The sequence below is a fragment of the Bombus huntii genome, chromosome 6, assembly GCF_024542735.1.
Source record: "Bombus huntii isolate Logan2020A chromosome 6, iyBomHunt1.1, whole genome shotgun sequence".
In the NCBI taxonomy this organism is placed as follows: domain Eukaryota; kingdom Metazoa; phylum Arthropoda; class Insecta; order Hymenoptera; family Apidae; genus Bombus; species Bombus huntii.
In genome coordinates this window covers 11,259,346-11,285,929 of record NC_066243.1, presented here as the reverse complement: position 1 = coordinate 11,285,929, position 26,584 = coordinate 11,259,346, and the positions used below count along the sequence as shown (strand labels likewise).

General features: G+C 38.1%; 1 protein-coding gene across 3 annotated transcripts in view; it reads right to left on the bottom strand.

Annotated features, from left to right (window-relative positions):
• The window catches only part of LOC126866438 (bifunctional heparan sulfate N-deacetylase/N-sulfotransferase), a 365,667-nt gene that overhangs the window by 5,136 nt on the left and 333,947 nt on the right, over positions 1-26,584 (bottom strand). For all 3 annotated transcript variants that reach the window (XM_050620010.1, XM_050620012.1, XM_050620011.1), the window contains 2 exons: positions 10,766-11,018; positions 8,486-8,677 (listed from right to left, as the gene is read on the bottom strand). In XM_050620010.1, the coding sequence (XP_050475967.1) occupies positions 8,486-8,677; positions 10,766-11,018 (445 nt within the window). The remainder of the gene's footprint in view (positions 1-8,485; positions 8,678-10,765; positions 11,019-26,584) is intronic.

Sequence of the window (26,584 nt, the reverse complement as noted above, 5' to 3'; positions counted from 1 at the left end):
TAGAAATATTTTTAAACAGGTACCTCACTTGTTTCTTGAAATAGAAATTTTGCACTGCGAGATGGCGATGTTTAACTCTAGGGAAGTTGCAACTAAACTGACAGGTCTGAAATCTCTTTGAACATATTTTTAAACAAGTACCTCGCAAAGTTTCTCAACTAAAAAAGGAGGCAGGAGAAGAAATGTCTAACTGTTAAAACGTTCTAAATTTTAACTAATCAAGTCAATTTCGTTATCCATAACTTCTTTAGTTAACTTTGAAAGTTTGGACATGAGGTTTTGCTCGCATATTTCCAAAATTATATAATTTTCACGAAAACGAATATAAAACAATCGATTTGTTCGAACGTCTACGATAGAATAGTCCGTTAATTTAACGTTTAAAATTATGATCTAGTCGTCTCGCTGTAAATAAGCGTTGGTAAGCTTATAGAAATTATGCAAGAGCCTTTATCCCATCGATCAAACGATATTATTAAATTAGATTCTCGCGCAAAGAAACGAGTTACTTAAAACTGCTCTCTTCTTTTTTTCACGGAGTTCATCGGACGTTGAAGACTCGGCTAAAAAGAAAAACGCAACGTCGCCTATCGATCATCACACGTGTCGATCGCTCGTCACGTAAAGTGGGAATTGTTCATTGGCTGCGGTGAAATTACGGTGATCTCCTTCCATTTATTTTTCATTGAACGCGAACGACCGCATGCAACGTTAATGGGTTTGCGCGTTCGACGTGTTGATGCTTATCGATCGGCGCGCGTGTAAGGGCGCGTTAATTTCAAAGATGTTTTACTTCAACGTGTCGCCCGACCCCGTGTAATAACGCGTTCGAACAGCTCTATTTTCCTCGAACGTGATTTTATCTGCCGTACATTTCCAAGGGAAACTCGTCGTGTACGAAATTCGCTGTTTTTTGATCACGATATTATAATGAATATTATAGGAAATTTTGTAGTTTTAATGCAGGATGGTAAAATATAATACAACGTGGTGATAATATTGTTTTTGATATTATTTGAATATTAAACACGCTTCTTCGTTGTTTTCAATGAACATAATTGAAATATTAAAATTGTCTCTTGTTTAGATATACCATAGAAGGAAAAAATAATTCTTTGGAAAAATAGAATTATTCTAATTATACACGATCATCTTTTGCATTGTTTGAATCATCTGCATTCGATTCGTTATAAAATCATATAACATTCCATGTAGTTTTATAACAAATCTATCTAATCATCAAGCAGAAAGTCACGTTTTTCTTTATGGTTCTGTTAAACGTTGCTGGAAGATTATTTCGAATTTCAAGCTCGTCCATTACATGGGAAAATATGTGCAACTGCAATCCTTACAATTAAATTAGATTGGATTCTATCCGTTCCCTCTTTGTTTTTTCATTGTGTGAAATTGTCAGTAAGCACAAATTTATCGAGTGACTAATAGATGTTAGTCCTTTCGAATATGAAGCTGTGGAAGGTTTAAATAGCTCGATTGGCCAGAGAAATTCTCCATCAAACGAAGAGAATCTAGCTTTCGAATCGGATCGGGGGAAATTCGATTCTTTTCCTACCCGTGAAAGCGAACGTTTCCATCGATAATCTTCTTTTCGCCAAACAAAGCGGACGCTTTATCAATCGAATTTCAAGCTCGTTTGCTTCAAACGGCCATAAAGAAACTGTCGAGACGTTGAAAGGAGCGATTCATCGGCGGCTTCGTGTTTTTCCAAAAAAGATAAACGAGCGCCTAGTGATCGATCGCCGAGATACGGTTCGAAGACTTTATCTCTTCTCTCGGTCGTCGCTCGCTGACTATTCCAAATTCAAAATTTCATTGACGTGGTTTGCTGTAATGACATACGTATCGGATTTTCGCTGACAAGTAAAATGGTTTCTTCAAAAATTCAGACTTATCGTTTAGTGGTACATGCATATCTATTTATACGCATTCTTTTACGGATTTCTTAATGTCCAAGATGTTTAATTTCATTTTTAATCTGCTGTTAATCTTCGTACTATCACCTTTAATGATCAGAGCTGCGCTAATGGCCAATCATAGTTTTTACAATAAGACGATGTCTCTATGTAAAAACGCATTTAACACTCCATCGCAAAGTTGTTATTAATCGTGATTGGCACAGCGATACTTTTGTCACTCGAAGAGTCGCATATTTTCAGAAAATAGCTGAGAATTACGATCGATGCTTGTTACACGTTTTTTCGAGAGAACCTGTCGTTCATCAAAGATGCGGCTCATAGCCGTGACGCATCCTGTAAGCGAAATATAAATTGGCAGCGCGAATAGCGACAAACGAAGCAGGGGCTACGTCGATGCTCATTAATCGAATGAACCAACGGCTGATTGGGTTCTGATTTAATTACCTGGCTACCTGTGATCCGTGAATCTCCGGCCTACCAGCCGTAGCTACGTAATGGGGTTATCAGCGAGATTATTATTGTTGTTTACTGCTAACAAGCTCCGCTCATGGCGACCGTTTCAAAACGCAAGCCGGTCAACCGAGAATTCCTGCCTGGTTCTATGGCAATTAACAAATTGCCTGTTAGGGAATATCTTGAATCGACGGCGAACACGCGTATGGAGATGTGTAAGTATACAATACGAGAATACATTTCGTGGATCAACAAACAAATGTTTATTCAATGGAACATAAATACATACTGTAATTAAAATTTCTTTGAGAGAATCGTCAAGAAAATTTTTTACTTAGATAGGTTAATCTCTTTTACAGACGAATTGATTGAGGTCAGAGGATGATTATTAGCTTCTATTCTTTTCTAGAAAAATTATACATACATTAGTGTCAAAGTTAACTACTCGTGAAAGATTTTCATACACTCGGGAATATTTATTCACAATGATATTCATCGGCACTTAACTTGAATTCAAGGAAGACTAAACTTTAAGAAGTTAACAGTGGTTTTTCAATGTTTCTCCAAATTTTATTCAATGAGTGCTTTATAAGTGAATGATTTTTAATATATTAGGGAAACTTTATCATAATCTACGGACTTTTAAAAATAATTGAAATAAATAATGCTAGGTTACTTCCAAACTTCCTTGCGATACAAAAATCGCTAAAAGCGATCAACTCGACGATCTATTATTTTCTTTTAGCTACCAGCCTAATAAATCATATCTAAAATCGTTTCTAAAAACTCGTTAAAACCTAGCTTAATAAATATTTTCTCCCCTAACACGTCTCATGCTGGTCACAAAAAAGATACCTTTTCTATTTTACCATTTGATGTAGAACAATTCGTATAATAATTATACGAAGATACATCTTCACCTTCAATTGTATTTATTTCCTGTATCGTATAGTTATAAATAAAAATACATAAATTTTCGTGCATAGCCAAGTAAGTTTCGCGTTCATGAAAACGCAGTGTAAAATGTGTTATTGTTAGTTTCTACTGTTAGAACATTGAACTCGATTGTTCGCAAAACAGAAAGGAGAACTACGGCAATTGGATAAAGAATAGAATCACCTTCCTCTTAAGAAACTCTTTGTCGTCGTATATCTACAAGAAATTCATTGTTGTTTAGGAGGAAGATACAAGTCGACGATAGGAAAGATTTATTATCGTCGCCGGAAGAACTTAGCAGAACACTGGCATCCTGCGTCGTAAATCGCTTCATTACACGCAGACTTTGTAATACCCGAGAATTTTGTGTAGACAGAGCAATTGTGTGACACTGTCGAAACGTATAAATCATTCGTGTATGTTACAGTATTTCAGCTGGCCTAGTCTTAATTTCTATCGTCGCAAACCATTATTTAATCGTGACCGCATATATTTTCAGAAAATAGCTGAAAATCTTTCACTCTTATGACCGTCGATAATCTTCGTAAGTAACAATGGCTTCACGTTACTTTCTGACGATTGTCAGGCATGCTTTCTACGCGCAGAATTTCTATGGTTGTAAAGGTTCTAAATTTACCTCCACAGTGAGTATTTCTACGGCTGTTGCAGTCCCTAAATCTACTTACATCCGCCCACTACTAGGGTTGCACGATCCCTAAATCTAAGTGCTCAAGTGGCACGCAAGTGCCACGGTGTTACCTGCCACATATAAAAGCACAATTGTAACCTTGCGATGTAGATACTTGGATACTATAGATACCTTTTGTCAAATATACTTAAACGATCATTGACGAAACTAAGATTGTTCGAAAAGTTCATATAAATACATAGACGTTGGAAAATAGACAGGATTTGCCTTAAATTATTTTTAGATTATCTGGACACTTTAGCGTGTCGTGTAATAAAAGATTATCACACGATAGAACTGATGTTCCAAGTTAATATGCAATAATTTGAAAGCCGTGTACATAAAAGTTGTTGTGGAAGGTTGTGAAACTAGTTTGATGTCTGTGGAGATACCATACTTCAGGTTATTTAATACCTAAATTTTGAACGAGGTAAAGAAAGACTATCCTGTCATCGTTCTACGTTATTTGTCATTAATTGTAATAAGTAGGAGCTGAGAATCAATTAGAATGATCTAAGATACAAATATTAATAATTAAGAAATTTAAATTATACCCTGCAAATGATACAGTTGAGATTAGAAGAACGACGACGTAATGAAAGATCATGCAAAGTTGACGTAAGACGAAGCAGATCCATGCACGACTACGATGTGCTCGGGCAGAGGCAGATGATATCACGTCTAGACCGTTTGTTATATTAGACGAATATTTCCTGTTTGCGTGGCGTGGGGTTTCTCCGCGTTGAAGAAGATCCGCTGTCTTCTTCGCGTCTACATTTTCGCGTTCTATACATCACCGGTGCTTTCATCCGGTGCGCGCTTGCTTCCGGCCGAGCCTTTACAGCGCCGTGGAATCTTGCAATCGCGAATTCCGACACGAATGTAAAACGGCTGATGAAACAGCTTTACGGATTGTCTCAGGCCCGCTTGCACTCTGCTTCGTCCCTGTGATAGTCTCCTTTCGTTTCCTTAATTTTTTCCTTTGTATCTTTACAAGCTTCCTCTCAGCTCGTTTAAACTCTAAATTTTTCTTGTTTTTAATATTCTTCCTCCGTCACGCGTCTCGCCTTTTTCGTTTCCATTCCTACCCACATTCTACCGATATTATTGTATTTTACTCTCAGCTTTGTCTAATTTTCACTATTTCATATCATAGCTTTTTGGTCGTTTTTTGGTCCTGTTTAGTCTGTCCTTCTTTTCACCCTTCTTTTCATTGATTTTCTCATTTCTTTACAGTTTCTTATTCCTTAGTTTCGTACTCTCTGTCATTGTGCCGATGGTCCATCTAAAGTTTACAATCTTAGGGTTAAAACTTGCTCCTTCTTGCTAATATGTTTCCTGTGATATGCGTCTTGTCCTTCTCGTTTCCATTCCTACCAATATTTTATTATTTTTTTATTGTACCTTCAGCTTCGTGTAACTTGCATTATTTCACATTATTCTTGCTACGTCGTTGCTTGGTTACTCCTTTGACCCTCTTCCCTTCATTTCTATAATTTATTCCTATTTTATCCCACTTCTTATTAACTTTCTTATTTCTTTACAGTTCCCTATAATTTTAGTTTTACAACTCGCTCTTCTTGTATATTGCTAAAGTTTTCTACTCTTTTTTCGCTTTTGTTCTAAGAAACTCTTATTATTTTTCCCTTCTAGATTCCTGTCTGCCTTATTACATTTATTCTCGTATATTCACCTCCTTCTCTCATCTGAGCGGCGTTATTCTCTCCTTGGTACTCTCATTTGCTCTCTTCGCTTCTTATCTGTGTTACATCGAGCCCGGTACTTCTCTTCATACTCGACACCACCTCCTCACCTTTGTACCTGCACTCTTCCATCTTCATTTTCGCAGAAGAGATTCAAGGCTCCGCTTCGTAGGATGAAACTGGGGTGGCGTGCACGCGACTTCACATTTGTTTTCGTTTCCGCGGACTAACATTTCTCAAGAAAATGAGAGTCGCGACGAAGTCTGAAAGGGTGGCCCGGAGGCGGGGTAGTTCTGAAATTTCCATTAATATCGCAACAATTCTACCGTATAACTTAATATTTGATTTAATTCGAGATTTCCGTTTGCACGTCTCATTCCGTTATTATCGTAACATTATTATATTTGCCGTTTGCGTTTTAAGCTCCAGCGATTTCTATATTAAAAGAGGGATTAAAATGAAAAGTCGGCTCTGGAATTATTAATTCGAATACTCTTATTCTCCTTTATTAACAGGTTTCTTTCCTTAGGTGTTATTTTTTATGGAAATTTCATTTCCATGGAAATGTGCATTTGTAGGTCTAATATTTGTTTAATATTAATGAATTTAAAAGATTACACGATACAAAGATACGAAGATATAATAATAGCGTTATATGTTTCAGTTATTTTTCTCACACGTATCAAAATATTTTCCAAAGTTCATCATATTCCTGCACATGTTTCTCTGCCTGTTATTTTCTTCTTTTTCTATTTTTATACTGATTAGTTATCAAGAATTGGACGATTTGCATTATCTTCTTTCGATGTTCATCAACTCAACCCTGAAGAATTTAATTTATCAAAATTAAACTGTGTATGCCACTACAATTGTTCCTGTGATTTCAAATTCCCTATATCGTCTAGATTCTCTTCACATTCAAAAGTATTATGTAGCGACGATAGTCAGGGAGGAGTTTCGTGAAACCAAACGTTGTTATCGACCAGTTTAGTCATTCCATCCTCTACTTGGTCCCGAGCAAACTGACCAACGCACGGAGGTCAATAGCAACGGATTCCAGTATCGTGTTCTCATCTCCGCAACGTTTACCGCGTTCAGACCACGTGGTATAGATTCTGACAACATTCGACAGAGCGAATCGGAGATCGGAAGCAGCTGTTTCCATTTCCGCGTCAAAGGGAATTAGGAAAAACCGTCGATGTTGGACGAAAGGTGTTAATTAAAGGTACATTAAACGTAGACCTCAGGAGAACACGTCACGTTTCCTATGTCTCATAAAGGAACAATTTTCAAATTTAATATAAAATAAAAATGTTTTATAGTTTCTGTAGCTTTATTTGATTTCGTCATTAAATACGTATTTGTATGTCTTTGCCACTTTGTTGAACGTTTTAAAAATATTATTAGTATTTTATTAATTCAAGTAAACGTGAAATATCATTACGAAATTATCAAAATGTATAAGAATTATTATCTCATTTGGGACGTTACGCTATAGAGATTTCATGCAACCAATATTACGTGGAAAGAAAGTTTCGAAAGAAAAGCGTTCGTTAACGAAATGTATGACCAGGCAAACAGTGGAACAAAAAGCGAGGTGTATGGACAGAACAACGGGACGCACGATCGCATTTAATTAAACGAAATTCGCATTCCGCCGTTACTTTGTACGTTAACAATGCAGGTATTAATTAATAATCCGAGTAAGAAGCGGCTTTTTTCTGTTTGAATTTTGTCTGGCGTTACGAAACTTGGCATCGGGTCACGGCTTCTACAAAAGATCAACGTTAACCCCTTACCACCCCATAAAATAGCTCGGGGTTGGAAAGAAGCCTGATGCACGTATATTTTTCCTGACCGACTGAGAAAGGCTGGGCTATACCTCTTTTGTAGGTTGTAATTAATATTCCTCGCAATTATGTTAGCGACTCAAGGTCGGACAAAGCGGCCCAGATTCTGATGAATTTACGGGATGAGGACGAAGAGAGCTTTGCTAACTGCGAGAAGAAAAGCGATAAACAGGAGGCACGTTAATTAATTTGCTAATTAGGAGAGGCAAGTTAGCGTCGATCGATACGAGTTAGAGATTCCACTGCACCCCTTATATTCTTCGTGATCGCGCTGAAAGACGTTTCTTGCGTTCCATGGTGTTTTTAATTTTGGCTCTTAATTCGTGTAATTTAAATTGAGGGCGAACGTGGAAACCTTCTTAACCTTTGCAAGCATTGAATACAATGAAAATGAATGCCGGTTAATACAGAATTAAAATTTAATATTACGTTATTCTGCAAATAATACAATTTTCCTGCGAGCTGAGAAATGGAAGTCGTCAGAGAATGGAGGATTTTTAATGAAATATGCTACGTACGAGTAATCTTCGCTAGGATTCGTTCCTCGCGTATCGACTTTTCTTTGTTCACATTATTTTAAAGGAAGTGGAAGATGGAAAAATTACGTGATTTGTTTCACGCTTGTAGTTCTACTTAATTCGTAGTGAATCGCAAATGATACAGAAGAATCTTTGCTTAGGCGAATTCACTTGCAGGAAATAATTGAATGACTCGACAATTGAAACACAAACCGCTTTAATCGCGTTGTCGTTTGAAAATTCCAACGATTCTCTGCGATATCATCGAGTTTACGAAACGTTAGTTATTCCGTAATCTTCCCACGTTCCACTTGTAATTAATCTCGGTCTACACGAGTAGAACGAGTCGAAACGCGGAAGAATGCGATGGATAGAAAAGCATGTTGTGAATCGTGTGTCTCACCTGAATGACAGTCGCTAGAGGACTTTTATTGGCCGGGTAGTCGAGGCTGTCCCGATGCGCCCAAGCCAGCGGCTCGTAGGTGCTGTGATTGGCCTGAAAAATGGTCCAGTCACCGCCAGGAAGTGGTCCCCAGGCTGTTTCTCCGGATCTGGTTAATCGCAGGATAGGGGACGCCGCGTTCAGCTGTGCATCCTGAGGGAGGAAAGACCGATCTCATTTTGTCTGTTGTTCGAATGCTTGTCGACAATACGTGAGTCGTTTCCCGATCCTTTTTTCGCTTTCCCGTAGCTTTACGAGAGAGTAAAAATCGAAAATATTGCTATCTCCGTCTCGAGTCTGTTATTTGCGTACCAAGAATTGTTTCGTTTGTCTAAAGAGAAAAGATGATGCTCAGTGCCGTACTGATCGAAAATATTCTACTTCCGTTTTTAATCGATCACGTTGAGATACAAAATGATAGGATGACAATGACAATAAGTTTATAAATGGAGCACACGAAACTTAATCACAAACTAATACTAAAAGATTACAGTGTAGGTGAAATATGGAAGTTAATATCGAGGTTACTGTAAGTAGAATGAGTAAGTATCAGACAGCCGTGGCATAATCCGCACTGCGTCGACTTTTCGGGCGCATATTTCGGAAGCATATTTCCTACGTATAGGAGACCATGCATCATTAAAGTCGTTGGAAAATTTCTAAGTTACATAGACTCTTATGATAGAAGATCGATACTATAGTCTACTTTACCGTACGTCAAACGACACTGATCTTCTGGAAACATATTTTGTATCTTTAAGGAACCACTCGTGTGTGTCTCGCGAAACTCAACATATATCATTTCGTCAAATTCCCAAGCTACGATTTTCATACTTTTTTCAGAAGTCTTTCTAACGTTCAATACGCAGGTCGTTACAAATATCACAAACACGTGTACAAATGTCTGAGGCTTACTTCTTAAGTTGCAAACGATTTAACTTTACGTTAGAAATATACCGAACCAGTCGACGAACTTATTCTGCGTGTTATTCGCATTTATCTCGTTTCGTGTTGCTCTTCTTCTTTAATCTAGTTGATAATCGACGATTTAATTTTTAATAGAGGATTTGATTTAATCAGTAACATCGATTCATAATCATCGGTTCATTTAAGCTTCGAAGGAACGAAATTCCATGTTCGCTAAGCTAATAATACTTCGCCGTAACCTTTCGAAAGCTAAGAGAAACAAGAAATGTACGTGCGATTCAAGTAAATCGCGTGTCGTTGGAACGCTGAAAGAAAGGAGCAAATCGTAGGATATTACCGGCAGTAATCGCAACATGCAGACACGCGCGATTTCACGCCGCATGCAAATTGATTCACCGTGGCAACCTTTTCCCGCGAGCCGTCAAAGCGGCGTTTGTCGTATTGCTGCCGGCAAATAGCGTTTCCAGTTTCCAGGTATTGATGCTTTTATTACAACGTTTCGACGGCCTTTCTTACGAAGCTTCCTGGCGGCGTAGCAATTTTTCTACGAAATAAACTTGCAGCCGTTTCGTCACGGCAACGGAGATTGCCAATCCGAGCTCGCCACGCGATCAGGTTTCCTCTCGTCTTGTCCAACAACCATCCCAGCTCAAAAACGTTATCGCGACAAAATTTATTTTCCGCCGGCCAATAAAAACTACCGACACTTCGTGGCCTCTGTGGACACGTTTCATTTTAGAGAATTGCTTCCGCCGGACGTGATCGTAAGATCGATCGAGAGAATCCTTTCGAATCTTCTTCCAGCGTTCGGGGCAAGTTTTTACGCTTTTTGGGAAATCGTAGTTTTTCCTTGTCGTAAATCGTGACGAGTGAATGTATTTAGACGCGTAGTATTGTAGCTTTAAAAATCGTAAAAATGAAAGTATAAGATGATAGGCGAGAGAAATTAGAAATATTGGACAAATTGTAGAACTGTCTTTAGTCAATTACCATATAGAGAGTTTACTTTCGCCTGTTACTTGCTCAAACTACTAGGTTGTCCGAAAAGTGTCTCCCTTTCCCAAACGTGTTTTTTACAACAGTGCACCTTCATAAAAACGTTAAACCAAGTCTGTGAAGTGTCGCGGCGTTTGTCTCAACAGAACAAAATGGATCGTACGTAATTCGACAAAATGATATAAAAGAAAAAACATTGTGCGTCTATTATTTCCTCATAAAACGAAAGAGACAATGGTTAAAATGGCAATATCTTTGGTTTCAGTTATCTACATTTCTTTAGTTCTGTTTGATATTTAATCTATTTTTCGAACGAACCTTCAGTCTGAGATTAGTGTGCACAAACAGAGGAAATCCCTTCAGCTGTGCGCCGACGAGACTTTCCTCGCCGGACGGCGCGAAACCCACGATGCCAACCGAGTACTCTCTGCAATATTTGTCTAGCAATTCGCGATTCCACTTATCCATCTGCAGGTACTTGTTCAGGTTCTCGAAGATCAGAACCCCGTATCGACCTTTGTCCAGGTTTGTCAACACGGGTAGGGACTTGCCAGCCACTTCCAGTTTGTATCTGAAATCATATTTCGTTTCACGTTAAATCTTTTTTTTTTTTTTACTTGTATAATATTGTAAAAACACATCTTACATCGGTGTCTACACTTTCTTTCGTAGTAGTAAATGGTTTTGTTAAAATATCGAATTTCTCCTATTTTCTCAATTTTTTCCTTTATCTCCTTAGTTGTGTCTATTCGTTTTCTATCAAGGATCGAACGTATCTTTATAATTTATTATATTTATTATATCAGCAATTGTATATTATTTTTTATTTTTAATTGCAGTTAATCGTTTTATCGTTATTTGTTCGAAGATAATATTTGGTTGTCATATTTGTTGGACTTTATTAAACTCGGGACTCTAGCATGAATAAACCGATTTCCTATACTATTTTCAAAAACACGAAAGATAGAACGAGAAATAGAGCGAAATTCGTTACAAAAATTCCACCTATACAATTCGAGAACCGTTGCACTCAAAAAGTAATCTATAGCCTCACATACAGACCAATCAAAAAACATGATATGCCCCAATCAAAAAACACGTTATGCATCACTTCTCTATATATATCAGTGGAATACAAATATAAAAATTAATAAAAACAGCGACCATAAAAAGATGAAACGATAACTTGCTATTCACCGTACCAATTTTTTTTTAATACCTATTTGATTTCATTGTATTTAATGTAATTATTCGTTTTCCAGTTGGTAAATTTAAATACAACTATATAATAAATTCAAATACCGATCGAATTTTACATCTGTAAAACAAATGTCGTTTCCTAGCATCGAACTGTAGGATTATAATAAAATATGCGACACTTCGTCAAGTTTTAAAACATAAATCGCCAAGATCGTTCAGACGTTAATAATAAATTGTCGATTACCATTGCGATAATTGCGAATGTTTATACATTTACGAAGAATTTAAGGGTGGAAAAATATACATAAGTATTACGCGGAACGCCGAGCAAGTCGAGAAGAATTCATTTAACTGCAATAGGAAAGTTCGAGGCGAGTCGGTGGAAAAGAATTCGCCAAGCTTTTACGCGCAATATCCTCGTGTCAACGATTCCCGGTGGTTCCGGCCTCTGGAGGATCAAGAGTGACGAGACTGGAATCCCTGCCTTAAACTTCTTCCACCGTTCCTTCTGATTCCCTTCGTGAGATTATGCAACAAACCAAGGACCGCCGCGGAGTTAACGCGTCCCTCGAAACGGAATAAACGTCTCCTTCGTCCCTGTGTTTGCGTTTCACCCTGCTCTTTGCCACCCTTTCTGGCCGAGTCTCTTTCGTTTACCAGCCATAAACCATTTGGCCAGAGAATATTTAGACACGGTTGTCGATTCGTGGAGGATAGGCCTGGCCGATACTCGTTACGACAATTTCAATCCGCCTCGATGCTTGCTATCGGTTATTTAAAACAAGGACAAGGGTAATAAATACGAGGGAGAAAAAATGGAATATCGATGGAAAAAGAAGCGGCGTAACCAGACTCGAGTCGTTATTGTTAAACGATAAAACAGGGACACTTTTATCGAAATCCCATTTACGCGGCATCTGAAACGTTTCGAGAATAATAAAGCAATTACACGTATAATGTACCTTTACATTTTTGCTACGGGCATCCCACCTCTTCTCACTTTTTCTTTCTTTCTTTCGTGCTCTCCCTCTTTCCCTCTCATTCTCTCTCTTCCTCTTCCTCTTTCCCGTTCTCGTTCATATTCCCCGTGTTTTATGCTTTTTTCTTTGTCTCGTTCATTTTACCTCGCGGCTTTTTTTCTCGATTTTTAATAACGTTCGAACCGGGGTCCATCGAACCGTTCATCCACACGAATACCGATGGAATATCAGAATTTTTATTCGAGCACGCCTGCTTTTTATTCGGTCTGCTCGTCCGATAAAACGACTTTATCGTCGAAATAAACCGATGAGCCCCGTCGATCGTGCAGGATATTCCGAGGTGTTTCGCCAAGAATGCGACGAGGCTTTTCAAATTTATTGGTTACGCGAGACTGTATGGAAAACCGAAACGGAAAACTATTTCGAACGCATAAGAATTCGTATACATAACGTGCAATAACACACAAGAATTCTGACAGGAATTTTTATTCACGACTTTAACAATTTCGCAAATGCGATACAAATTACAAGTTGCCGCAACAAGTGTACCAACTTCGTAAAATAAATTTATTGTCCATCAAATAGATTACACTTAATCGCAGAAGTCAATCGACTACTTTACCCAGATACTTTAATTACAGCCTCCTGCCGCGCGTCACTCTTCCACGCTTCTAATTAACCAATAATCTCGCCATTAAACGCTTCATGGCTACATCTTCGTATTACAACCTTTCAAACACTTTTACTTCTTCTGCTCAATCGCGTTAACACGTTAAATGCGGATGGTTCCACGCTGGTGTAATGTCAGATCATTTCCGTAGACGGTTGACGCCACGTGGGTGTCATCAGCGTTCAACGTATTATCCTGTTGCAGTAGACGAACTCCTTATGTCCCTGACTCGCTTTAGTTTCGATCTTAATATCTTAGAAAAATCCTTAACATGAAATTCCGACGAAAGATAACGCGCGTCAATGTTCCAGAAATTGTTTAACGATACAAAGCTACGATTCGGTCGAGAATGTCTCAAAAAGCACAGCAGGTTTAAGAAGGAAAAATTTCAGTCGCATTGAATGGCCATGCGACTTCGATCCTCCGCAGTTAATCCTTTAACCTTATCTGTCCATAACACACGTTCCAAGCGTTTTGTCCGGTGGTAGCTAAAGTCCCCGGTTGAATGTTTCGAGCAACAGTTTTATAACAACCTCGTGAAACTCGGTGTAATTTCGAACGAACACGCTGGATAGGCACCGGTTGACTATCAACAGTTTACGGTTGCGCGTGTTCGCGTGTCACGGCAGAAAATTGCAGTTAACTAATGAGTGAATGCCGGATAATTCAGCGTAGTAATCGGTTCGATAATTGGCAACCGCCCATTAACGACGGCCCGGCAATTTGCCGAGCTAACGAACTGTCATAACGAACTCCGACGTGGCTCTTTTGTTCTTGGCCAGCAATTGCCGCGCGAGGCAATTGCCGACCGTATGCTTGAAACGCGAAAGTATCCTCTGCCGGTGAGAGAAAGGGAGATTTCAACAAAGGTATCGATCGATTGGCTTAGCCCTCCCCCTCCATCGAAAAAAAAGACGATTCGCTGCAATTAGGAGTGTTTCGAAGTTGGTGTTGCGCGCGAGGATCGGTCAAGCACGCTCGTCAACGAAGATTATGTCCTTCCGTGGTCTGTACTGGTCGAGAAGCTGAGTGAAATAATTGCTTTCACCCCTTGGAGTTTGCTCCAGGGGGTAGAGGATGATTGGTAATTTGCAGATGGTTTGGGGATGGAGGGAAGTTTCTTTGGTTCTTGTGGTTATTGGGTTATATGGGTCCCAAAAAATTTTGATCTACATACGTAACATGATCAGCGTGGTTAGAAGCAATATACAAGTGTGAAATAATTCTTTTCGTACTTTGAATTCTTTGACGTACTTGAACCTATAGAAGGAGATTGCTTCGATGGTACCGATGATTATGGAGTAGTGCTGGTTTGAAAGATTTGAATAACATTAATATGAAACTAGTGCTACAAACATGTCAATAGATATTTTTTATACTTTGATTGAACGATGATTTAACGATGATACTACTCGATGGATCTTTATAACGTGATGAGGCAATAAGACTTGAAATTAATGTTCTTTTCAGTTCTTGTATTTCGCGAAACACGCGGCGATTCCAAGCGTTTGATCGACCGCACGAGTTTAATCTTGGCGAATTTCGTTTAATTTATTTCGGTTTTCGTAAAATGTGGTACAAACATGCTTAATTGAATTTATTCGTCGGAGCTCTTAATGGCATTCCATAATTTGTACGTTCTATATCTACGCCATCCAGATATGGAAATTTTTTTACATATTCACGATGCAAATAACGCGCACCGTGATGCAAATTATTAAGACCAGCCTCATTATTCACTGAATCCTGCATTATTTTAAACATTACCTGAAATTATCGTGATAATTGAATGCACTATTGATTGACACAACTGCTAGCGTACAGCGGTCGAATTTCCGTCTTGGCAATTAAAACGAAAGATAAAAAATAAAGGAACTACTGTCTCGTAATAAACTCTTGAACGAAGATATTTCAATTAAACACGGCAGTCAATCAAGACGACGCTCTTATCTGTTACGTTTCACCGAGTTTCATATTTTAACCTTTCTTGCTATTCTGGCGAATTACTCGCGTTATTACATGTAAATATTTAATCATGCAAATTAATATGTTCCACATAAATTAACAGTCGCTTCTGTAGCAAATGACGGTGGTAATGTTTCCCATTTTCCGATCAGAATTCATTAATACGTTTCACATAAAACGTTGTCCAGAATCTGGTTGAATCGACAGGCACTTTGTCCAAGTTTCGCCGTTCTTTTTCGATAACTCGAACGGTGAAATTCATTCAGCGATAATTTCCAAACATTTAAACGTTAAACGTTTTATTTTACCTCACATTATTGTAAAATATTAAAAAATGGTAAAAAATGAATTTTACTTTTGTTCCATCACGCTGTATAAAAATAGAACGGTGCGACGACAGAGTCCTATTTTTCGCTAAACTGCCGATGTTTACGCATTTATGGAGGACTTAAAATTGCTGAAATCGACAAAATACATAAATGACGCGCTAAAACATAAAATATTCAAAGCACTCGTGATAATTTTCAGTAGGTGAAATATTCTGCATTCTTCGCACGTTTTATTTTATATTCGGTGAAGTATTTAAAGAACAGAACAACGTGAGGACAGAGTTCTAGTTTTCGCCGTTTATACGACATTTGAAAGCGTACAAAATATGTGGAATGCACAGTCTCAAAGTGGAATAGTACGAATATTTGCAAACGAATATTACAATCTTGCAGACAAAAAGACAGGAAATGCACATATTATCTAAAGACGTACAAAGAATCCAAGATAAAGTCGTCGTTATAATTTTTAACAAACGAAACGAACCCCTATTTATGTTTCTTCGCATTTAGAAGAATACAAATTTGCTTAAATATTCACCATCTTTTCATCGCATTTACTCTGAAATCGTTTGAAACTCGTAAAACATTCGAACTCTTTAACCGCCTATTGATAAAATACCGTACAATAATTTAATTAAATGGAAAAATGAGAGGCTTTTTGCCGTCCAGAAACGGCTAGAAGATATTCTTCTTGGAGACATTCAAACTGGTATCGTATATAGCTGTGAGAGCAACATCAGGAGACAATAGTGGCCTGGAGGAGAAATAATTTACCCCTGGGGCGTGTTCCAAAGAAGTCGTATTCGCCTCGTAAATTCGGTCCGACGTGTGCCAACCCCGCCCTTCGTCCGGTCTGTTTCCCTCGAGCCTGAAAAGCTCGCTCCGCTGGTTCGTCCTGGGAAAACAACTTCATAATTTTCGGGGACCTTTTTGATTTGGCATCCCTCTGTTACGAAGAACTACGCCGAGAAACGAGGAAATTCCTTCATGCTCTTTGTTGTTCCATTTCTTTCATGAACATCTCGATTATATGGCATTTGGAGGAATTTTTTAAATTAAACCTTACCCTTTGATACATGACCTGAATACAGCCTTCTTTTTGTTCCGTGTACTTGTCAATATCTTCTATATATCTTGCAAATAACTCGTATCCATAGTAGCGAAGGTACAACATGTTTGATTATTTTCTGTGCTAACAATGCCTTACCCGTTTCGTTTTACGCTTATTTAGGTAATGGGGTTTTGAAAATCGAGAAATTTGGATTGTATCTATTTTGTAATTTTTACTTGCACGATAAACTGTCTAAACTATCTTCTTCTAAATCATAGAAATTTTTTTACATCCTTTTGCACTTTTGTATTTCTGCAAAAGTACAATAAACTAACTTATTCTTCTTCTTCAATAATTTTCCATTTACACACGAGCAACGTTTATGCAGTTTATTTCACTGCTCTTTATTTCTAATAAAATCTACTCGATTTCCAAGAAGGTCGTTTAAAATTCTGTCTACGGTTAAACTTTCTACTAAGTTAAAGTTTCTACAATATGATACGTATCAGCGTTTCGTTAGAATGCTCAGTCTGCTGTGCAGATAGCTGTGGATATATTCGACGAGAAAACCTATGTTTTCTACGGTTTTCATTCTCGATTCTACATGTCACCCGATGGAAACACAGTGGAGATCACGGTGGTTCAGGATTGACAAACAGATCGAAGAAGTCACGAGGAAAGAATCGGCACGGCCGTGCTTCGAAGCTAATCCGATTCGCGAGCGATTCGAAACGAGGGATTCGAGAGTCAAAGCCTCGCGATTCTCGCACGCGTCTTGAATTTAAACGTGGAATCGACTTGCGAGCAGAGCTATTCCGCGCCACGTTCATAGACGTCCAGGATTTCACGTGTTGTTTCTGTATGGTATTATGAGAGAATCGCCGTGTTTCTCTTGGAAAAAGTTTCTCTTCGAAAATAAAGCTTCGAAACGCCCATTTCCTGCTCGGAGTTTTCTTTCAAGATTTGTAAGATTTGTCGATTGTCGCGAGCTACGCGGAATATCGAATTAGGTAAAAAGTTTTGCCGTAGAACCTTTTATCCTAATCGTGTTTTCCTTCGGATTTGCAGCTAATCGAATAGAAGTTAGTCATTGTGATTCTTTGTAAAACAAGTCACTTGGCATTCGAAATCTTTTTTTAAACTCTCTGCTCTTCGAGCTTGAAACATTGTAGTAGATACTTGAAATGATAAATCGTTTCATTGGAATTGAAAGTCTGCAGATTTTATTATCTATAGTCACTGCTTTATTCCAGAAAAGAACTTGAACTTTGAGATATGTAAGATATTTTTTTTAGTCTGAATAATAGATTGATAAATCAAAATATAAATTTCCAACGTCTTGGCGTATCGCTGTACTACGTAGTATCTTTACAGTCGCATAAATCTAATCTTGGAACGCTATAGTGGAATACTGCATTATCCTACTCATCTTTTTTTTTTTTTAGCTATTTCCAAGAAAAATTAGTTTTTTATCTATACATTTTGCCAATCTTCCGATAGGAAAATATCGAGACTATTCATATAGAGTCTGTTTTACAGATGCTTCTCTCTAATATCCATTTATTTACTTGACAGTACCTCAGATTGATCGTCAATTTCCAATCTAACAAGAATACGATTTCACCCTTCGATTAAACGGTATTAAATGTAAAATTGCAATGATTAGACACAAATCTCTTAGAAAGCTAAGTTACAAAAACAAATGTATTATTTCATAGAAGACCCGTGATGGTCGATCTCAGTATCTTCGTTGATAATATCTTCGATAGCCTCGAGCGATGCGTAAGCAAGCGGATACGCTTTGAAAAAGTAATTTTAATTAAATAAACAATACAGAAGAATCACAGGAGTTGAGTTCCCTTGCTTAAACAACGGCGGTAAATAACGTCGCGGAGGAAACGCAAGAATCGCAACGAAGGAAGCAACATTAATGCAACCGGAGACGCTCAGCTACAGAATAAAATTATTATTGTTCGTTCTGGAACTGTTCCCCCGTTACGCTGCATATTTACCATGCTTTCATATTAATAACTAGCTTCAGGTGAGAGTAGACAAGTTTGATGCAGTTTCAACGTGACGTTGCTAACGAAGTTCCACGCTTCTCGATCCTCGACTATCGTTGCCGTCGTCGTCGTTGTCGTCGTGTCTGGCTGAAAGTTTCCCTCGGAAAAGGAAAGGGAAACAATTTGTCCGATAGTTTCGCGAGCGTGTTTAACTCGAACGTTTTTAACGATCTCCTCTGCCAGGCTCTTTCGAATCGAACCGGAGACTCCCGGCAAAAGTTTTTCTCTTGCTCGTGCTACTTCAACGTTACGACCAAGTCAAGTTGATTTACATGAAAGAAAAACGCGGGTATACAGTGTTTGCTCGTTGTTTTCTGTTTCGTTCAATCAATTTGCAATTTTATCATCTACTGCAAGGGAATTTCCTTTGCTTATGAAAGAGGAAGAAAGGATTACGAGTGGAATGAAGTTTTTTCAGTTTGATAAAGTGGAAATGATTAACCTTTAACTGCTTTCACGGTTCTCGAAATATAAATATCGTAATAATTTCATTCTTGAAGGAATACGTAACGTCGGATGTCTTAGTAATCTTCCGTTAGCTTAAATTTCGTAATTTCTTTATATTATCGTTGAATGCATCGAATAATTGTAAATTGAAAAATATACTAAAACAATACAATTGTTTTACAATGTGATGAAGAAAGAATGTTTTATAATTATGTATTATTTACGACTTGTCCAGTGTACGATATAATATATAATACAAAGGAAAGATTTCTTTTAGGCTGCAGTATTTGCATTTTATCGCAGTAATTTAGGCAAAAATAACTGTGGCTTACGGTACAGTACGGAGAGAATGAAATAATTTTTGTCGGAACGTTGTCGTATAGGTTAACCTGCTGCAATATACCGCGGAATGGCCGTGATATAGCTTCTGTATTATAAATTAATGTAATAGTGGCGCGTTGAGGTAATGAGATACGCTTAAGAAAGATTAACTATATGATGCAGACAGGTCTCCAGATTTTGCTGTATTTTAGCTGCACACTCTACGATGAGTTATGATTTCAGCTTCACTTAAGACGATTTAGACCTCACAGATGCTCGTTGGAATGTAATTGTCGAAAGATTGAAACGTTACTCCTATAGCTATTACATTCTTTCCAACAATACAATCGTACCATTATATTCTAATTAGCGAAAGTTGTTTGCTGGCTTCTTTTTCTTAAGAAATTTAACTAATTTTCAACGCTAGTACTATCATTGATCGAAACCATCAATTTGTAATTCTTCACAGGAATTTTATACGTTCACAACGATACATTTTTAGGAATTTGATCGATTCTTTGTAAAATACACGAAGAAAAGCTCGATTTCACATAACTCGCATATCGTTTACCGTAATCGACACAAGTTTTATATTTTAATCACCGATACTTTTCAGAAATTATCTAATACGTAGAAACTATCCAATAAGCAGACTCACGATACTAATTTACGTTTCTAATTACATTAAAATGTTTGTATCCTATCTACGTCACAACATGACTATTGTATCTCCTACTACTAACCACCGTATCTGAGTTAACTGATTATATTAGTGTGATTTATATCGTTGGCATCGTTGCCGATCGAATGGAAAAACGGTCAACGACACGACGTATCGTTTCCTCATCGCGAAACGCAACGCGTTTTCCCAGCGGCGATACCACGCGGATTCCTAGCAACGCGGCGGATGGAAATGTAAAAAGTGGAGTCGAAGTGCTCGGCTCGCGAAGTGATATCTTCTCGCCATTGTCGTTTTATTGTAAAGCCTTGGAGAGGGTTGACGTGATAGCGGGAGATTGTCACCGGTGCGACAGAGGTGGAACAACAATGGTCGAGATAAAGAAAAGTACGCCGGGAGGGCGTTCGAGGACCGTGCAAGAACGAAAGGACGAAACGTACAAGAGGCAGAGCAAGTCGGAGAGAAACAGACGGCTATATCCGTAAACGAGTGCAACGGGAAAAGAAGAGGGGAGAATGTGCAAAAACCAAGTTGGAATAGGAAGGAAGAATACGAGAAACGCGGAGGAGCGTGGAGGATGCAAAAACAACGGAGATTGCGGTGTAAAGAAAATGCAAGAAAGAAACGGGTGAAATGGTTCGATGTAAATGCGAAAAATATTAGGAGAATGGGAAAGTTCGAAACGTGAAACGTTGGATGTTTATAGTTTAAAATGACATAGAGCGATTCCAGAAAGGACTTATGTGCATCTTTTTGGCTGCTGATCGCCTTAATCTTACGATCAAGATGTTCGACTGTCTTGTAAATGAATACGAAGGTCTTCATAATTTATTCCATGGAGATGTTCTAAGAAATTCACGTAAGAGATGGAGTGACTGGAATGCGCGCATCAAGTCGGAGAACTCTTCGACTTCAAATAAATCCTGTTGCACCCAGGATTAATCAAATGAACGGGACGTCTCAATAATTTATCGTAATATACATACTAAGATGAGAAACGAAGGACGGGAGAACGAAGAAAAGAACGTGAGAAGAAGAAAGAACGCTTCAAGCGAAGAAGATGCTTTCCTGCTGTTGGACAAGGTGAGCAAACACGATTTACTCTCAATACTTGGAAATGGACTTATCGTCTGCTAGCTGGTTGATGTCCTTCCAGAGACCAAGAAGAACGAGCCAGACGAGACAAACGAGTATACTTCTCGTCAAGAGGATTTGCAGAAGGGGCGACGCCAACTCTGAAGAAGGATAGTACCAGATGAGAAGAATAAGAAGATACGGCCCAGAAGCGAGTCTGGCCAGGTGATGGAATAAAATTCTCGACCCTTTTAAAACTCTGACGTAGGAAATCCGTAGCGGCGTGGCGTCGACGAAGATTCTTGAGAATTTGATCGAAGAAACCACGGCGTCCGCTTACTCGCAGCTATTTCGAGGGGAATCGATCTGTCAGCTTCTGCAAGCAGGATCGTTTCGACGACGTCGTCTTCTTCGCGGTTCGTAAGTCCGGTTGGCAATCTCCAGACGACAGAGAATTCGCTTTAGGGGAGCGCGGATGACACCAATTTCTCTCTTTAAATTGGAATCGATCAGGTTTGAAAATACTCTCGGCTCTCTTTCAAACGAACGAACGACCAAGAGACGACAGAATGAAATAGGTATTCTTGAATCTTTGAGTCGAAGAATCTCTGTCACTTAATCCCTTGTTTCAATGTTGAACTCCAAGTTTCATTCTCTTTTGTTTCTTTCATTTCGACGACACGGAAGGCCATCTCTTCTGTTTATTGAAGGTTGCTTTGATGGCGATATATCGCTATAATTAACACGTTGATTAATTACGAGATGAAAATACATGCGAATTACAAACAGCTTTCGAACGTTATCGAATGTAAATATTTAGGTTATAATGAAATATCGAATGTGATTTGAGTTACAGAATATTAGAAACTTTGTGGAATGTTGCCAAATTACGTTATATACCAAATAGAAGTAGGATCATACGTTAAAGACGATTTATTAACCTTTAAATTGCGAGAAGATTCTGCATTGTACTGGGTAATGATTCATTCTTTCGTGAGGGAAATAAAGGGTGAACGAGACGGGAATAAAATCGTTCACGCGTGGATTGTGTGGCGAACTTTATGTCGCAGCCTCGTTGATGATCCTTATCGGGATAAGAGTCCAATTACGATGCGAAACGAAGCTCGTGGAGGAAATGAATCTGACGCGACGGTCGCGACTGGATGATCTTATTGCCTCAGAATTTTTTTTCACGTAACCTTCGCATCTCAATGAATCTCTTTACTTTTTATCATTCTACTGGCTGTTCTATGAACTGCGTTCATATTACTTTATCTTCATCTAATTCTAACGAAAATCTAACTCGAACGTTAGATGCAAATAAAAAGTGTAATAAAAATTATCAGCGTCATGGAACCATCAAAACTACATTCAACGATGAAAATTACAAAATTCAATCTTATTATCAACACACTAATTTTACATTAAAACTGGCTTCGGGAAGAAACGGAAGAATAATAAACGAATAGTACAAAAAGAAACGGAGAAACTCAGTGAAAAATGTATTTACATTAACGGCCCAGGAACCAGTAGAAAAAAAATTAAAGGTAGCTAAATTTTGATGAAAGATTAATCCCCTAGGAAGCTGAACTCTTTACAAATACTCGAAACGAAAAAAAAGGAGAGAGAAACGGGAAAGAAAAAAAATTCTACGTTCCCATCCAGTTTCTGGTTGAATAGCGTCTAACACATATTACCCCCTTTCCGGAAGATTAATCGCGAGAAAAAAAAAATCGCTGATTTTTATGAATGTTTCGCATCGCTAGTGGAACGTGGCGTGAAACGCTGAAAGGATCCAGACCAGGCCAGATAATCATCTTTAATTATTCCACCGTGCGCGTGTGTAATTTTTTCTGAAAACGTCCGACAAAAAACGGGTGGAAAAAACGAGAAGAGAAAAGGGGGGAGGGGGGAAAGCTGTCCAGGGAATATTCCGTTTCACGTTTGTGCTGTGTCAGGAGTCGAAAATTCGCAGGACGAGCTGCTGTTTTTTCTTCGGTGTGGACGATGAAGGAGAAGCCGATAAAGTCACCCCCGCTTATGCTTTCGGCCTTTTCGTGACTTTTTTTCGCCTGTCTTTCTCTTTGTTCTCTCGAGACACGCGACAAGAAAAAAAAAAGAGAAGAAACGAAATGGAATCCTCATGGACGGAAGATTAAAACGGGGATCTAGATTCATAAAACGAGCGAGAGAAAACTTGCTGGAAGATTTAGAATTTCAGGTAAATCTCTTCTCCCTTTTCCCTACGTGCTCTGTCAACTTATGATGTACGACCATGCTCGCAACGGCAACATATCAACATCTGGATGTTATTTAAAAAAAAAAAAGAATCTTCATTTCAAATGTAATCATTTCAAAGAAAAAATGCTCAATAATTAAAGCACAGCTACGTGCGTTCTATCGACTTCGCTTGCACGGTGGCATCTGAATATTCTTTCTACAAATATCTCCATCTCAAAGGTAATCACCTAAAAAAAAAAAAAAAAAGAAAAAAGAAATGTAATACATTTTTTATTTGCCTTTACACTTTTCTACTTAACTTTACATTTTTTCTACTTGGTAATTATCCTGCATAAGATATCTCTTTTAAGAATCTTATTTTTGAAAATGTGAATATCAAAGACAGAAAAAAAGTATTGCACAATATTCAAACATTTAACGTCTCAAAACAACGGTATTTCTCTTTTTTCTACTAACGTTTCCATGTAGACTCTAATAAAAAATTCATTAAAAAAAAAGTCGCGGATGTAACGTCTACAGAAAACACAGGAAACATTTCAACGTTTCCATCGACACTTTTCGCCGGGTTTCTAGCGAATCTATCACAAATCTTCGTTGTTTCACTCCACTTCTCTTTCCAGTCTATTTTTCTTGCTCCCAGGAGCCAAAGAGCAGTTCTGTGGAGCCTCTTGCAACCCCTAAATGGTCCGTCTCCACCTAATCGTCAACAATAACGACCAAGTTCTCTCCCGTATACCCAACTTTGTCTTCTTCGATAGTTACGAAGGCTAACGTTGCGGTGTAACGTGACAATAGGCAATGTAACAACTTCCCTTCACGGCTAAATTTAATACAAAGCCATTAGAGTTGTGAAAATGTCGTAATTTACAATTCCCCTGGTATAGGTTTACAAGAGTACGTCTTTAGATAATTTTTCTATAATTTCTTCGAATATTCTTGCAAAGTTGACGAAAAGTGTCTTATTTCTCTCTTGCGTTATAATATCTTTTTTCGTGTAAAATCTTTCATTTTTATTTCTCTATCGATTTCCCATTTTTCCCCATTAAAGTATTATATTTCTTACTAGCTTTCTTTCAAATCCTCACAATGCAAATCATTTATCAACCAAGTTCTTTACTAAATAATTCTTTATTTATTCCTTATATCCTATTCGATTCTTCGACCATACCACGTAAAATTAATTTCCAACAACGCTACAATCTTCCCGAACAAATCAGAACTTGTCGAGCCACTCAAACTTACATATTTATAACGTCATTCTGTCTCCCGCCTAACTAAACGTATTATCGCTGAACTCGCAAAGTTTACCGTTTTCCCGACGCAGTTTGCTATACGATTAATCGGCCAAGGTTTCGTCGATGTCTTCGACGTTATCGTCCTGTCGATATATACCGAGGCTGGCTGCACGTTTATCGACGATGATGCAAATCACGTAACGTGGCTGCGAGACCACGTTATGAGGAATAGCTCGAACCGATGACCGGGGACAGCTAATCGATAGTCGCGTATTTTCGAACCGGTTCGGCCACGGGCAAATTTACGACGACTTCCCCCCCCCTTTTTCCTTTTCCTTCTACCACCCACACTATCTCTCTTTTTCATCCATCCCCTTTTTCCACGTCGCAGAGGTGAAATTTTTCGAAGCGTCTCCTTTTGTTCGGGGACGCGGTAAATGAAGGCAATATATCGAGAAAATCGAGACGCGTCCAGCGTTCGTTCTAGATAGAGGAGCTCCGATGTGAGTTAAGCTAACTTGGACGGAACCGCGAGTCACGTAACTTCTGATGAACCGATTGTTCCATTTCGACGGTTGAATAGCTTCGAAGAGAGGAATCTTCGAACCAGGATCGAAGTTGCTGCGTTGGTTAACGGCGAGCATCGGCTTTTTGTTGGAAGAGGAAAAATATTTTCCGATCAAAAGGATCGTCTCGACGTAGATATATTCCTTCGTAGTTACTCGTAATTTAGTAAAAAGCTTCGTTACTCGAGCCGATACGGTGATAAAGGCATTGTAACGAGAGAATTTTTATACGAAAGATTAACAAGTGTTTAACTTTCAATATCGCAGATAAATTTTTAATCGTGTAACAACGCCTATAAAATTTCCATGATAAACCTCTTGTCTTTGGATTCCATACGTTCGGTTCTTTTAGATTTTAGGAAAATGTATCAAAATTCGTAATCCATTTATCAAGCTGATTAATATATTAATAGTTGCGTTTCATTAAAGTGCCAATGAAAATCCCAAATATTTTGTACGACACGCACAATATATTTATGAAAGGCTCGTGCACTAACTACGCAGTAATTTGTAATTTAGGTTTATAATATTTCAGACATTTCGTGTCTACGCATCGAGGACACGGTGTTTTAATCGGGCGTTAAACTAATTGCTACGATTAATTTGTCGTGAAATATGAATTTGTTGTGCATAAGAATGAACATCCGATTTATCGTACGATCACGCATTATTTATTCCGGCCTCGTTCGCTGTTTGATTTACGTTCCATTACGACGTGTCGTCGATATTTACGTTCGTTTCGGCTTTAAGGGAAATAACGGCTCGTGACAACTCGTGAAACTTAACTTTTGTTCCACGATAGGTATTCGATCTACCATTTTCGGTCATGAAATTTCATTCTTTTAATGATATTACGTTTGAATGTCGTTGGCATTCCGATTTACCTTTTTGATATTTAGTTGATCACAATCTGATTTTCCGAGTATATTCTACGTGACAATTGACAGTCCAATTTATTAATTGTATCGCGCTGTTACGAGAAAAAGGATTAACTATTTCACGAGAATGTTTCATATAAAAATATACCAGAAATATGAACAATCTTATCGACCTGTCATACCAAATGTATCCTCCTAATCTTAGTAAATTTTAAGTAGAACTTTATCCAAGTTATTTGTTATTTACTAAAAACAAACACATTTTTAAAATGAAATACTTATAAATCAATGACCAAGAACGGGATAAAGAATCGTAAAAAAATCTCTAAGAAGTAAGCAATACCAGCAACATAGAAAACAAGTCTGATTCTACATTTGAGACGAAGATGTTAAACGAACAGTATTATCCAATGGAATATCATTGAATCCAACCTACGT